Here is a 16,229-nt window from a genome sequence, read left to right on the forward strand (position 1 = left end):
CATACTTTATTCCATTTGTAATAATCTATGTTTAGCCAAGAAAACATAAAAATATACAAAGTTACTTTTTACGCACCCGAATGATTGAAATGTATTTCTTTTCGCTTTCTTTTTTTTTTCATAATGTAATTAACAGGTGTTGTGTATTCGTTAACTTTTTTTATAAAATTAAACTTTACACATTTCAGTAACAAAAAAAAATATTGTGTAACTCGGTCTATCAATTGTTAAACAAAATTTATCTGAAATATTTTTATTGTTTTTACCTAGACAAGCATGCGTTTTATAGATGGGTCTTAAGGATTAGCTTAATTTTGTATATGTCTATTTTGTAAATATCTCTACAAGCAAAACGTATGAGGTGAGACGCAGAAGTAGCCAGGCGCATGGCAAACCAGTGTCATGTGCTTCTGTATGTCAGCCACAGCTGCTGGTTCACCAGCCCAGCTAGGGATCCACTGGCTCTATTCGTCGAGTTGTGACAGCAGTTTGATTAGGATGTTGACCGAATCTTTAGTATAAGGGGTTGCCAAATGAGATGTGGAACTTTGGAAAGGGACTGACGGGGGAGATATGTATCAATATGACTGAAAACTCTGCCCTCCACATATTCATAGTGAACTTTGCAGTTCATCGTTTTGGGACAGAGGAGCCCAAATCCGTACTATCAATTTATGTGCCAAACCACAGGATAACGAGGTGGTTGAAAAGGCCACCCTAACAGACTTGACAGTCTTCAGGGAGGAGCTCCTAATACTGACAAGAACAGTCACAGGAAATAACAATAGGAGAGCTGTATTCCTGGTTAACCAAAGATTAATGCAGTAGATCCTCAGAAGAGAACTGGTCAATTGACCTGTTCCAAGGACACCATTAATGAGTGCTTAGAGCAACAGTGAGGGAGGGTCCAACCACCAAGTCTTTACAAGACACTTCTAAACATCAAGATCAACTGGATTTCTACTTGGAGTAGCCTTGCTTGAAAGTGAAAGTAGTTTGAAGGTAATGATCTAACTTGGCACCAGGCCTAAGCAGACTCCCATAAAATGGTCTACAAGAACTAGTGAAAGGCTTTGGAAGGCCCAGAAGGTGATTTGATGGAGAGTTGCCTAATCATAGAGATGTGGTGAAGAGATATACATACCTAAAGAAGCGAGAGCTGAGAATATCAACCAATTTTGCATCATCCCAGTATCATCATCATCGTTTAACATCCGTTTTCCATGCTAGCATGGGTTGGACGGTTCGACCGGGTCTAGGAAGCCTGGATGCTGCACCAGGCTCCAGTCTGATCTGGCAGTGTTTCTACAGCTGGATGCCCTTCCTAACGCCAACCACTCCGCGAGAGTAGTTGGAGTGAAGATTTTTTTTCAATGTTGTGTCCAAGAGACTTTTCCACTTTCTGCTGAACAATATCATCATCAGCATATCAGTACAGAAGGGAGACATACCAGGAGTCCCTAACTGCCTTGAACACACAAGTGTACTGACATAACTCATCAAGGAGTAATGACAGGAAATAGAGGACCTGGTTGTTCTGTGGCTGGATTTGGCCAACACTGCACAATCTGGTTGAAGTTGTTCTAGAAAGACACTATATTCTCCAAAGGTAAAACTAAATCATCATGAATTATTACAGAGGATTTCTTCAGGCCAGCCAGTTGACATCTGACAGGCACCAACTAGAATTGGGAATAATCCACTGGGTGCACCATATCAGTGTGTCTCTTTGCCTTAAGAACAGCCAAGGAGTGACAGGGTCCTCTTAAGACAAGAGTAAGGCAACCATACATTAGTGTCAAAAATAGTGCAGAAAGCTAAGTGGATCCTCTGGCAACTAAAGAAGTTTGTGGCATGGGAACATGAGTTTCAAACCTGCAAAATCCCAATGCATAGTTTTGAAGAAAGGATAAGTAGGTGGGTAGAGGAAAATCAGATTCCATTTGTCACAGAAAATCAGTGAAAAGTCTCAGAAAGGTCTTCAGTTACAATCTGGAGGGCATCAATTCCATCAAAACAGAAGATTCAAGGCTTGGGTTTACCTTGAAAGATTATTCTAGCCTTTGCTTGTCTACAAAAGTCCCCATGACAGTAACAGAGGGCTTAGAGTTCATGGTGAGCAGCCACCTTTGCGATGCTCTTAGAGCACATTATACTATATATAAACAGTAACAAGCTAAGGTTTCTGTTTAATTGTCAGGGAAGAATTTATGGTGTCACGGGTATAAGAACATTTATAGGACACCAAGGTGTCTAGCACTGAGATTACTGTGAGAACAGGAAAGAAGCAAAATGTAGTCCATCAGGTATTTGAGCAGCCTTCCTTGGTGGTGTAGAACATGACAGGGCTGGATTTGAATGCTCTACAACAACTCAATATGACATGGTTAGCAAGGCATAGCAGGAGTTGTGCATCAGTGGAGGAAGAGTGGGCAAGCAAAGCAGTGACACTGTGAAAACAGTGCCTGGATGAAGTGGGAGCAGGCAATGGAGTGGAATATCACTTGACAGAACATCTGGAACTGGAACCCATAGAGGATCAAGTTCTTATCCTGTGCATCAAATCTATTTACATAAGGCATACCTGTGGTGTTCTAAGACAGGGACCTTTAGACACATCATAAGCAGCTGCTCAAAGGCACTGAGTGAAAGATTCTATTATTGAAGACATGATCAGGTCCTCAAGATCATTGCTGAAGCAATCAATAAGGGGATCAGTGACAGAAAAGCAGCCTTTATTGAAGAGGGAAAAGGGCTTACAAAAAGTCCCAAGAACAGCTCTGAGACATTACTTTCTGCAGCACAAGACTAGAGATAGATGTTAATCTGGGAAACAGTTAAAATTTCCAACACATATCACTCAGATCTTGCTGAAACTAGATACCATTTTGGTTTCCAACACAAAGCAACAAATACTACTGGAGTTAATTATACCCAGAGATGGAGGATGGAAAAGGCACCAGAGAGGAAGTAACATGCATTGGTGGAGAATGTGGTATTTACCAAGTGGTTGACAGTCAAGAATTTGTTTGCAAATCGTATGCTGAGTAAGGCCTATGAAACTCTGGACAATTCAATTTCAGGAGTGAGTAGAAGAGCTATCAAAATTAATATAGAGCCTGCTAAAAAAGCAATTGGCTAAAAAGAGGTATTGTTAGGGTCAATAGAAAGCTGTTTGGACACAGGTCTAGGCGTGATCAACCTAGGCCAACTCAACACCCAGTGACTCCAGGACATAACACTATTGTTGTATCCAAGTATTACAGTTGTAGATGTATGCTAAACTCATATAACTCTACAAGCAAAAATGATTCAACTCTTTAGCATTTGAATTGGCTATATCCAAACCAAATTTTCTACTTGTTTTATGTTCAAACTGGCCAGAGTTGGCCTCTCACACCTACCCTACAATGTCATTCTAAAGACAATCACATTGAAATCTCAAAACTATGGAATTACACATGATTAATTCAAAACCATGTGAATAAGCATTACATTTGATTGAGTAATCTGAATGTTAAGGGGTTAAAATCTAATTGAGTTTTATTGCAAAATAGATTTTATAATTTCTGTGCAAAAATTTATATATGAATATCAAGATTTGTCACCTCTTGAGATAGAAATCTCAAGAGGTGACAAATTGATTGTGCCTGGTAATCTTTCCAAATAATGCTTGGATATCTGGTTCCTGAAAAAGTTTGACATTTGATTATTTTGTAAAACATCAACATTCTTGAATCAGAAAAGAACAATATAATGTGTGATCAAAGGCACCATGGATAGTGAAAGGTTGCAAATTAATATTTTGCTGTGTCTGGGGAGAGTCATTCTCTTTTAGTGCCTCATTATTTAACACACTCACTGGTAAAGTTTCCACTCATTTACTTATTTATTTTTCCTAAAATTTTCATTGCATCTTGCAACCTTTTCAATAGTCATTGGAACTCTCCATTCTTTTTGTTTGTTTGTGCGCATGTATGTGGGTCAGTGTGTGCATACACATGTATGTATGCATGCATGTGTATATGTGTATGTATTCTGCATGTGTACCTCTGTCTCCTTGTGTGTGCATGCCTGAGTGTGTCTGTGTATGGGTTTTAGTGACAATGTACTGTCTGTATATATGGATGTGTGTCTCCATATGTGTCCTTGTGAGAAGTGAAGTGTGTGTGTGTGTGAGTGGTCATGTGTTTCAGTCTTCATATTACCTATGTACCTTTCCGTCTGTATGTCTATTCATTTACCTACATACATATACATATATGTACATCAGAAACATAAGGTTTGAGTATACAAGGGTGCTAGAAAGAAGTTAGATAACATTATATGTAATGAAACCAGTGGTACCTGCCCTAGATATAGAAGTAAAGACTGGAATAAAATACAAAGAGCTTGTGACAAAGCAAACAGGGTGAACATGTGGTACAAAACTGACAAATATCAAGGAGTGATGTTTGTAGAGGCCACAGCCCATAGAGAACTACCTCATAGATTTAGGAAAGCTCTGAGGGAGACCAAACTTAACATTAAGATTGTTGAAAAGCCAGGAAACTCCATCAGATCACAACTATGTAGGACATACCCCCTTTGAGAATACCATATGCACCAATAACTGCATGGTGTGTAGGATTAACCCTGGCATTAACTATAGAACTAGAAATGTAGTCTACAGCATAAAGTGCATAGAAGGTGCTTGTAAAGACAAGAACATGACATACATAGGAGAGACAGCTAGGAGCATAACGAAAAGACTAAATAGACATTTGATACAATATGACAAAAACTTTCCTCCATACTCTATCAATATTCCAAGGATCAACATGGAGGCAACCTGGGTCAACTTGACATCCACATTTTATATAAGCACCCAACACTCAGACAAATACATGAATACGTCCTCATAAATGAAACATCCTCAGTACTAAATAGGAAATATATGTAGTAGGTAATCATAACCCCAGTTTATATATATATATATATACCGGTAGAATAGTTAGTGGGCTGTTATATAAATGTATGTGTGTATAAGTATATGCATGTAGGTAAATGGAAACGAATGTAAACATGTACGTACAGACGGATAGGTACATAGATAATATGAACAGACAAGCACACACATGCATGCGAATGAAGACAAACACATGACCATATACACACACACTTCACACAAGGACACAAATGGAGACACATCCATACATAGATACAGTAGTTAGCAACAAAAGCCTAGACACACTCAGTCATGCACACACAAACATATGAATATGCAGAATGCATACAAATGCACACACATATATACATATCCACACACATGCACACAAACAAGCAAAAAGAACGTCGCTCGAATAATAGACAGAGTCAATGATTATTGAAAAGGTTGCAAGATGCAATGAAAATTTTAGGAAAAATAAATAAGTAAATGAGTGGAAACTTTACCGATGAGTGTGTTAAATAATAAGGAACTTAAAGAGTGACTCTCACCAGACACAGTAAAATATGCTTCAACACACGAACTCACATAAAGAATCTTGCAAACCAAATTCAAAATCGATGCAAATTAATAGTTACCCCTATAAATATTGATTTTGAAATTTTGGCACAAAGCCAGCAATTTTGGGGATGGGGTGAATTGATTATATCAACTCCACTGCTCAACTGGTACTTATTTTATAAACCCTAAAAGGATGAAAGGCAAAGTCAATTTCAGAGGAATTTGAACTCAGAACAAAGACATAAAATGCTGCCAAACATTTTGCCTGGCATGCTAACAATTCTACCTGCAATATTAATAATTGGTGCTATGCCTTTACTACCTTTACTATTCATATTTATTTCTTTACTACCCATAAGGAGCTAAACACAGAGAGGACAAATGGATTAAATTGATTACATCGACCCCAGTGCGTAACTGGTACTTAATTTATCGACCCCTAAAGGATGAAAGGCAAAGTCAACCTCGGCAGAATTTGAACACAGAACGTAATGGCAGACGAAATACAGCTAAGCATTTCGCCCAGCATTCTAACGTTTCTGCCAGCTCACCGCCTTTACTATTCATATTATACATAAATGTCATGTTTAAAATAATGACCACCTCTTCACTAAGAATTGTTTTATGGACAATCTTGTTATATACAAACCTTTAAGCAGTCAATTTAAGTTTCATCACTCTCAATCTTAATGCTTACATATTAAAACAAAAAATTCAACATCACATGTGAATGAAATGTCAGAAAAACAAAATCATTTGTATACCTACTGACCTATTGTAGAATATGCTAGCATTGAACCCTTTAGCATTTAAACTGGCCAAATCCAGCCCAAATATGTTATCTGTTTTATAGTCAAACCAGCCAGATCCAGCTTATCACACCTACCCTTCAATGTCATTCTAAACATCAAAATTTCGAAGCTGAGATATTGCAAGATTAATTAAAAACCCTACTCATGCCAACATAGAAGGTGGACATTAAACGATGATGATTACTGTGAATAAAAAAGCATTATATTTGACATCTGCTGACTTAAAACCAGCATGTTCTTAAGACAGAGACACAGATGATGCACCCAGTAGATTATTCCCACTTCTAGTTGATGTCAGTCAGATGTCAACTGGTTGGCCAGAAGAAACTCTCTGTAATAATCCATGATGATATAGTTTTACTTTTGAAGAACGGTGAATGGAACCTTAACAAAAAAAACTTGGAATCAATACAAAACAATCAAATGGTACACCAAATACCTAAACATGAGCATATTAGTGATAGACTGCAGGCTGAATTGTTCAAGGGTTTAGAAATAAGATTAGATATATGAGAGGGTAGTGCCATGGACAAAATATGGCATAGTGCAGTGGCATATAACAGCAGAAATGGTACCTTGAGTGTCATAAACCCTGAAGTTTAAAAAAATTGCAAACTTATTTATTTCATCTGCCAAACATTGGCTAAAAGCATCATGTACCTTTGGACTATGACTAAGAAAACCTGACAAATAGATGGTTAAAATGAATAGTAGAATGTGTATACACTAAAAATTAATATATTTCTTACAATATCCTAGTTGTGACTGGAATTAGAGATTTTAATGAGTGGCAACAGAAGCCAAAATCTGATAGACAGTTTTAGTCTTCTAATATAATTCCAGTTACCTTTAGGATGTTTTAAAGGAATATTCTTAACTGAGATGAAAAGGCAAAATTTACTTCAGCAGAATTTGTACTCAGAACGTAAAGGGACATAACTAATGACGGCATTCTGCAGCAATGCAAATCACGGAGCCTTCTCACTATCATCTGTTACACTTATTTTCAATTTGTGAAAGGCAATTAACGATATTCACCAGTAACTTCAATATCACCCTCTCTCCTTAACAACCACGTGTCGTACTTATGCAAATCCAGATCCACTGGAGATCTACTTTTCTATATACCAGTGAACTCTCAATGGCAAGAAATTTGATGAAAATGTTGCCTCAACATCAGCAAAATTTTGAACCAAGTCTGCTCTGCAAATCTATCAAAATTTTATGGATACGATCCAGTCTTCATCTCTTGGAACTAGCTTTCAATCAGATCACACTATCATGGTGTGCTAATGGAGCCCATTTTGTCCTACACTATCACTCTGGTATACCACAGGATTTAGATTTTCATATACATCCATACATCCTGTATCATGTTTAACAATGCCCACTTTTGCAGATGATACCCTTCATTCCTCCCTAATTTTCTCCATCTATATACACCTGGATACTTCACACGAAATAAGGACTATTTCCATGCATGGAGGCTTTGAAAGCAATCACCGAAAACAATATCCAAGCAATATTCATATCAAGAAAATATAGCACCACATCCCTTTAAACAGTCTACAACTAGAGCCCTCATGCTCACTTATTTTTAAGCCTTACTATTACTGAGGACCTCTTTTGGTAAAAGCAGGTCCTTAACATTGGACCACACCCCAAAGACAAGCCCTTCTCGTCAAGTCCATCAGTTAGATGCCTATATAGTGCATCTTTACTCTTGTACAAGTTGACAATGATACTTGTTACATTAGCTAGTGTATGACACCCACTTATATTTCCTGATTGTCTCATGACCCTACTTCACTAAATATTTTAAGCATCTTAACTATTTCCGAGACCAGCTGCCTTATCAGATTGAACTTCAATGTTAGATTCCTGTCAAGTGTTGGAGTGGACCCTCTAACTTGCTTTCTCTTCATAATAGCAGATCCATGCCTCTCTCCAAGGTAAGGTCAAGTGTGTCATTATTCTGTACACTTTTTCATTATCTGTAGTACACTGCCTTGTAGTCTGGAACACTTTGTACCACAAGGCATTGATCAACATCTTTGCCTATCTACCAAAGCATACCTGGCATCATTATGAAAAGTTTTCTATCTTTTCATTCAGGCCCGTCTCATATTTTATGCCTACTTACACAATTTATTCCACCTTGTCTGGTTGGTACCTGAATAACTGTTCTTCTTGATAGCATAAAATTAACTCACAAGGCAGAGCCCTTACCCTTTATTTTTTTTTTTAATGGAATCCCATGTTTTAGGCTATGGAGATTCCGATTCTGAAAAATTTTCAAAAATCGCAACTTCAAAGAGTAATTTCCTACAGTAATATGACAAAGTGAAATTAAAGTGTTCATTAGAGGAAATATTGAAGCTCGCTTCAGAAAAAATAATGGATTTTTTGAAAGCAAATGACATTATTTCCACAAGTAAAATGTGTTTGCACACACAATATAAATGAACACTTTAATTTCACTTCGTCACAGTATTTCTTTCCTATTTTGACTTCTTTCTTCGCGAGTTTGCTGTTATTTCTGCACTCATATTTTTTTGTATCTTTCAAAAACAAAATGTTATATTACTGTAGGAATTACTCAAAGAAATCTTTGCAGAAAGGTGAGTAGATTGATTACAGTATTTGTCATAATGTTATCACAGTTTTGTGAGATTTGGCTGTTATTTCTAGCATGTGAATAGCCTGCTTGAAGACCAAGACCGTAAAATCGGGAGGGGGGGGGGTAATTATTTTTTTTTTTTTAGAAAGATTGAAATTTTGTAATTTTTTTTTTTTCAGAATCGTAATCTCCATATTTCAAAGAAAAAAATTTCCAGAAGTGAAAATTCAAGAAATGGGAGTGGATTTTGAAGTTGTGAATTTTGAAAATTTTTTCAGAATCAATCTCCATAGCCTAAAACATGGGATTCCATAAAAACAAGGGATGGGTTCCGTTTACATCGCCATGTGAGCCTTTATTTTATTACACCCCTTAAGATAGAATTGTATGAATAAATGAAAATTATATACACACACACACGAAAGTCTTTCAACCAGTGAACAGCAATATACTGTAGGTACAGGGACACCTAATTCACATTGGTAACTGATTCGAAGCCATGGGAAGTCAATCCAAAGAGTCGTTCCATTTCTTTGATTAAAACTTTAAGCCACACACGTACTGTCATTATCGATAATTGATAGGTTGGATGAAGTGCTGACAAGGACAATGCTTTACATTCCTAAGCCTATATATGCTTAAGTGTATTTATAACTAAACGAAATAGTTACCTTACCTATTACTTTACTACCCACAAGGGGCTAAACACAGAGAGGACAAACAAGTAGACAAACGGATGAAGTCGATTATATCGACCCCAGTGCGTATCTGGTACTTATTTAATTGACCCCAAAAGGATGAAAGGCAAAGTCGGAATTTGAACTCAGAATGTAGCGGCAGACGAAATACTAAAGCATTTCGCGCAGCATAATACGATTCTGCCAGTTCACTGCCTTCAAAATAGTTACCTCACCAGCAATTAAATATACAAAGCAGTTGCTACAAATTGGTCTATCCATTTATACTACTACACTTTGTCCAACCCATGCCAGCATGGAAAACAGACAAACGATAGAGTTTTGCTAATGACAGGGGAAATAACTTTGCATTTTACAAGATTTATGTTGCACTGGCTCTATTTCACTTTATTATTAATCAGTTGTATTTGGAAAAATCCTTTTGTTACCATTCATGACCAGCTCTCAAATAAGTCACCTGCACATCAATAATCTCACAAACCCAAGTTATGATGGTAACCTTGCCAGACTTGGACGTTTTCATACCTTACTCTTTGTTACAACACACTAAGTGACACATACCAAAAATGGAACCGGCTGTCAACACTAAAGACATGCATACAGAATTAATTTTAATCTAGTAATTTTTTATACAATTATTTATACTTTATTTCATGAAGTCACTGCCATTCTTGACAGCCCCCTCACCAGTTTCCCAATTCAGTAATAATTAGTCTGATGATTGTATAAGTTTGTGTCCCAAAACAAAACTGTATACATCTTAAAAAACCTGACCTTGTTTCTTTTTCTATTCTAGGTAGCTATCTAGAATAAGAATTGGTCACTACTTTGAAACTCAACAGGTTAAGTCGCTTTCCATCATTCCTCTAACAATGCACTGATCTTGTGCTATATGATAAAGTAAACCATTATAAAACTAAGATTTTAATCAAATCCTCAGCTAGCATTTTGACAGACCTGGCACCAAATTATTTCCTTGTGAAACCTGCAGAACTTAATACTCATCCTGCAGTACAAAGACTTATGTAGCCACAACACTGAATCCCACTATAGCAGTAACCAAGCAAAACTATTAAGTACAAAGCCAGTCCTGAGGACGTCAACCTGGAACCATACAGTTTAGTACTTCAGTAGACTGACAATGACAAAAATAACCATTAAAATTTAGGGGCCAGTATGAAAAGTTAAACACTAACATATCTATTCAAGACCAACAGCAGAATCCTTAAAAAATTTTCCAGTCTAATAAATACTATCAAAATTATAGATAAAAACAAAACATCAAAATTTTCAATTCACTTTTTTATTTTTTTCTATTTAAAACACGGCTTCACTCTCCTTCACCGAGGGGACCACCACAAATATTACATCAAACATGTAAGTTATTAAAATGGTTTGTCCTCCTGTCTTGGTGCTGGTAATTTAGTGTGTGCCTTAGCCAAGAAGTCAGAAAATTCTTGGTATGGCGACCTGGTGAAAGCATTGTCCTTCCATAAGTCCGGTGTGAGGTAGGCATAGGTCTCTGCAATGGCGTTGTAAGTGGCCTTGGCTGGAAGAGAAACAGCAACCCATGAAAGTAATATTGAAATTAGTGAGACTAATAATCAGAAGACATCAATTATTGATGTACACTTACCAAAGTTACCCATGGTTGCTGTACAGCCTCTAGCTTGAGTGTATACGTCATCAATTCCAGCCATATTGAGAAGTTTCTTGGGAACAGGAGCACTCACAATTCCTGTACCACGAGGAGCAGGAATGAGGATCACAGTTACACTACCACACTGACCAAGTACCTGAAAGAGAAATATATATGCTAACATTAAATCTCCACTTCAAGCAAGTTTCAAAGATTTTCAATTTTGTATGTACTGAGTTGTGTTCAGATCAAGATATATTAGATTATATTAAACCTTACCTTACAAGGAACAGTGTGAGGTTTTCCGATTTTATTACCCCAATAGCCTCGTCTCACTGGAATGATAGACAGCTTAGCCAAAACTATAGCGCCTCTGATAGCAGTTGCAACTTCTTTGGAGCATTTCACACCCAAGCCAACATGGCCATCGTGGTCACCAATGGCAACAAATGCCTATATAAAAGAAAATGTTAAAATTCATGTAGCAATAAGCCACTTGTAATTATATTTCAAATACACCAAATTAATTTTAGCTTTTTGTCTTACCTTAAATCTTGTTCTTTGACCAGCCCGAGTTTGTTTCTGTACAGGCATAATCTTCAAGACTTCATCCTTCAGGGTTGAGCCCAGGAAAAAATCAATGATTTCTGCCTCCTGATAAATAAAAAGCAATATTTGCATAATATAACTTTATATTAAAACTAAAATATAGACTGGCACATCTCAATTGATAAAATATATATATATATAAACCTCATTAACCCATTCGTTACTGTATCTATTTTGAGACGCTGTTTCTTTCAATTACTTTATAACAAAGTTAGTAAAATAACTTCCACGGTACATATATCTACAGAATAAGGAGAAACTGGAGAGGTAATTAATAAAATTATTAATTCTAAAATGACATCTCTGACAGTTGTTTCGATTCAGAAATCTTTAGATAATTTATAAAATTAAAATCACAATGAATCTCCTCAGAGGTAGTATGGATATACCTGTTAGAAATGCATGTTTAGATAGAAAAAGAGCCAGTTACAGAAGGACTCAATCCAACATAGGGGGAGCAGGTAGTATATAATATTTCTTAAAATGAGATTAATATCAGAGTATTGAGAAAGAACGAAATGGAAAAATGAAAGAAAACGTATTTATAAATCTATAATTCCAAAATCCAACATAGAAGTAGGTGGTGTATATTGTGCCAAATTTTTTTTTAAAGACAAAATATACACTACCTGCTTCTCCTATGTTGGATTGTGGAATTATATATTTATAAATACATGTGTTTTTCTGCTTCCATATTTCCTTTTTCTTTCAATACCGTATAATAATCTCTTTTCTTTCATTAAAACATAATATATACTACCCTATGTTAAATTGAGTCTTGTAACTGGGCTATTTTTGTATATTTGCTCGGTATATCCCTGCGACCTATAAAGAGTTTCCTCTTATTTTAATTTTATAAATTAATTATCCAAGATTTCTGAATTGAAACAGCTGTCAGAGATGACGTAATAGTTTATAAAAAGTTATGAATTACCTCTATTTTCTCATCATATACACATAGCATGGAAGGCTATCACGTTAATCTGTGATGATATATACACACACAAAAGGCTACAATCTAAAATTACATCTACCTATTACAGCTAAATTAATGTCTCAAAAGTACAAAAATTATGCAACAATAATGAAATGTTACTGCTAATTTGAGATAGAGATTCATAGAGAAAATTACCTCACCCAAATAAACAGTATCGGATTTACTCTTCCTGTCCGCAACGTCCCAAACAGAAATATATTCAGTTGGGTGCTTTTTGGGCAGGGTAAAAATACTATTGAAAGATAATCTGAATTCGCCAAGTTGAAAAAGCTTAACGGCGTACATGGCGAAGACACAACCAGACCCCTACCCTACTTAAAAAAATGTTGGGGGTACTACTTAAGAGTGGTGTCGGTGCGCGCACTCGCTAGCTAGTTGTGTCCAGTCGATTCTTTGTCTTTTTATTTTTATTACTTTGTTTAAAAAAATTATTTACTTAGTGTTTTATTTGCTACGTAGTCGTAGGATCGACTAGCTAGCGCGGATGCGCGAGCCCGCGCACCGGGACCACTGTTCGCTAATAGTACCATGGAAACTCCTATTCTGAAAAACAAAATTGCAAAAATCGCAAGAATGATCCTAGCTTTGTCAAGATTAGGAAATCATAAAATGGCATGAAAATTTAATTATCAAACTATTTTGCTATCCCGAACATTTTCCTCGTAATATTTCTTTCTTCACATGCAGTTTCGTACTTTATATTCATCAGATCCAGCGACTACGGGCAGCTTAAGTTATATTAATTTTGTCTAGGAATTTTTATAGAATGGTAAGGGGGGGAAATAAAGAGGTTGAAAATAATTGAGATTTTGTTTTTTTAAGTATCACGAGATCACGAGCATGATAAACAAAACCTGAAAGAGGGAATTCAGAAATTTGAAAAACGAGTTCTTAAACGACGATGATAGCTATAAAAAGTTATGAATTACCTCTATTTTCTCATCATATACATATAGTATGGAAGGCAGACGTTAACCAGTGATGATATATACGCATACAAAAGGCTACTATCTAAAATTACATCTACCTATTACAACTAAATGTCTCAAAAGTTATGAAACAATAATGAAATGTTACTGCTAATTTGAGATAGAGATTCATAGAGAAAATTACCTCACCCAAATAAACAGTATCGGATTTACTCTTCCTGTCCGCAACGTCCCATGCAGAAATGTATTCAGTTGGGTGCTTTTTGGGCAGGGTAAAACTAGTATTGAAAGATAATCTGAATTCGCCAAATTGAAAAAGCTTAACGGCGTACATGGCGAAGACACAACCAGACCCCTACCCAACTTTAAAAAATTTTGGGGGTACTACTTAAGAGTGGTGTCGGTGCGCGCACTCGCTAGCTAGTTGTGTCCAGTCGATTCTTTGTCTTTTTATTTTTATTACTTTGTTTAAAAAAATTATTTACTTAGTGTTTTATTTGCTACGTAGTCGTAGGATCGACTAGCTAGCGCGGATGCGCGAGCCCACGCACCGGGACCACTGTTCGCTAATAGTACCATGGAAACTCCTATTCTGAAAAACAAAATTGCAAAAATCGCAAGAATGATCCTAGCCTTGTTAAGATTAGGAAATCATTAATTGGTACTAAATTTTAATCTTGATGCTTATATCGAAATATTGCTATTATAATATATATCCGTTCGTTGATTTCATCGCAATATATATCTTGATTCATTTCATATTCCGATGTTATTTCAAGCAATCTATCCACAAAGAGATAACACTACCTACCACCAGTGATAGTATTTTTAAATACTGCTTATTTCCGAAAAGTATACATTTAATAAAAATAGGCATGTTGCAAGTATGCTCCCTCCAATTTATTTCTATGTGACTATCAGAAAAATGGGAATTTTCTACAAGCACCACCCTTCAGATGTCGATTACGACTTTATTAAAATTTGCTAAAACTCCTCCGGAGTTTCAGAAGATTCACATTTTGGATCTGTTTCCTAACTTTCAGAAACATGGGTATTTTTTTCATGTAACTTACAAATACCATTCAGATTAAGATGATATTGGAATTTAATACGAAAAAATAATTGCCGGGCGCACGCAACTACTAAAGTCCGAAATTTCGGGAAAAAAGATTCTGTGCGTACCCACCATTCTTTCCCCCCACATTAAAATTCTGATATAATCGTAACGGGATATTCATAAAAAATTTCATGAAGACATTTTTCAGTGAGCTAGGAGGAAACAAAGCCAATTTCTCTTCCCACTCCTGGAAAAAAGTCCGCCAACAAATTCCGATATAGTCGAAATCTACATCATCTGAAGCGTATTTGTAGATTTCCTTAAAAATTATTTTTCTCAAAATAAAATGAGAAACAAATTCAAGAGGGGAATACTTTGTGTCCCACTAAAATTTTAAAAAAGGTCAGTATCGTGTCTACAAATACAGATATTTAATTACGACAGAGCTTTAAAGCATGCAGATTTGAAATACACAATGAATACAAGAACGTGGATGTAATTCTATCGTTTAGAACCGGTCTAGATTTGAAGAAAAAAAATAAATGCCGATTGTAGCTACGTAAATTTAAAAAATGCCGTTTTCGCATTTTAAGCTAGAAGTGAGAGAAGGAAAAGCTATAGAACCAAAGACGAAAATTTTTACATATAAATATGCTATGACAGGGATTGCGCACATGCCGCCATAGAAGTTGCTGTTCTTAGTTGAATCACCACGTGTCTTTATACAGAGTTGAAGAGGTTTCGTATAAACGGACTATAATCGACTTAATTAGCAGTTTAAACATCGATTTAAAGCAATAGGGTTAACTAATAAAAAAACTATAATAAGCTAGGAAATACGTTTATATACCTTGATTGGATGGGAGAACAGGTAGATTTCTTCAAGGGTTTTGATCTTGCCGTCTTTCACCAAACGACCTAATTTAGTGACGGGAACCCATTCTTTGTCGGCATCTTTAGCACCACGACCTCTTCCGCGGCCTCTCCCACGTCCACGGCCACGGCCGCGACCACGTCCTCTACCACCGAAACCGCCTCTAAAACCTCCTCTGCCACCGGCTGAAGCTGCGTCCGCCATTGCTACAAAATTAAATAAAATACAAGTTTTCTTTTATCAAAGATTTGGGATATCCCTTAAAATTACGAGCAGCTAACATGCTTGAAGAAGTATATTTATAATCTTCAAGATATATTTACAAATAAATCAATCCAATGAAGGAAATAAAATTAAAAGAAAAACTAATAATCCAAGAAATAGAGACAGAGTACACCAACTTACATGGTCTGTGAGAAAGAGGAAGTAGATTTAATTTCGCTATTTATATTCAGTTGATTATACCGGAAGTACCCTCTAATATTTAATAGACTCTTCTAACTAGA

The 16,229-nt window shown here is 36.2% G+C and overlaps 1 protein-coding gene across 1 annotated transcript; it reads right to left on the reverse strand.

Moving 5' to 3' along the window:
- Positions 1–10,905: 10,905 nt before the first annotated feature.
- Positions 10,906–15,955, reverse strand: LOC115212058 (40S ribosomal protein S2). The gene is made up of 5 exons (XM_029780866.2): positions 15,700–15,955; positions 11,804–11,911; positions 11,537–11,710; positions 11,255–11,414; positions 10,906–11,167 (listed from the first exon to the last, which is right to left on the reverse strand). The coding sequence occupies exons 1-5, from the start codon at positions 15,925–15,927 to the stop codon at positions 11,004–11,006; spliced, it is 834 nt and encodes a 277-aa protein (XP_029636726.1). The 5' UTR covers positions 15,928–15,955; the 3' UTR covers positions 10,906–11,003.
- Between the last annotated feature and the right edge of the window lie 274 nt (positions 15,956–16,229).

The sequence above is a fragment of the Octopus sinensis genome, linkage group LG5 (genome assembly GCF_006345805.1).
Source record: "Octopus sinensis linkage group LG5, ASM634580v1, whole genome shotgun sequence".
NCBI lineage: Eukaryota > Metazoa > Mollusca > Cephalopoda > Octopoda > Octopodidae > Octopus > Octopus sinensis.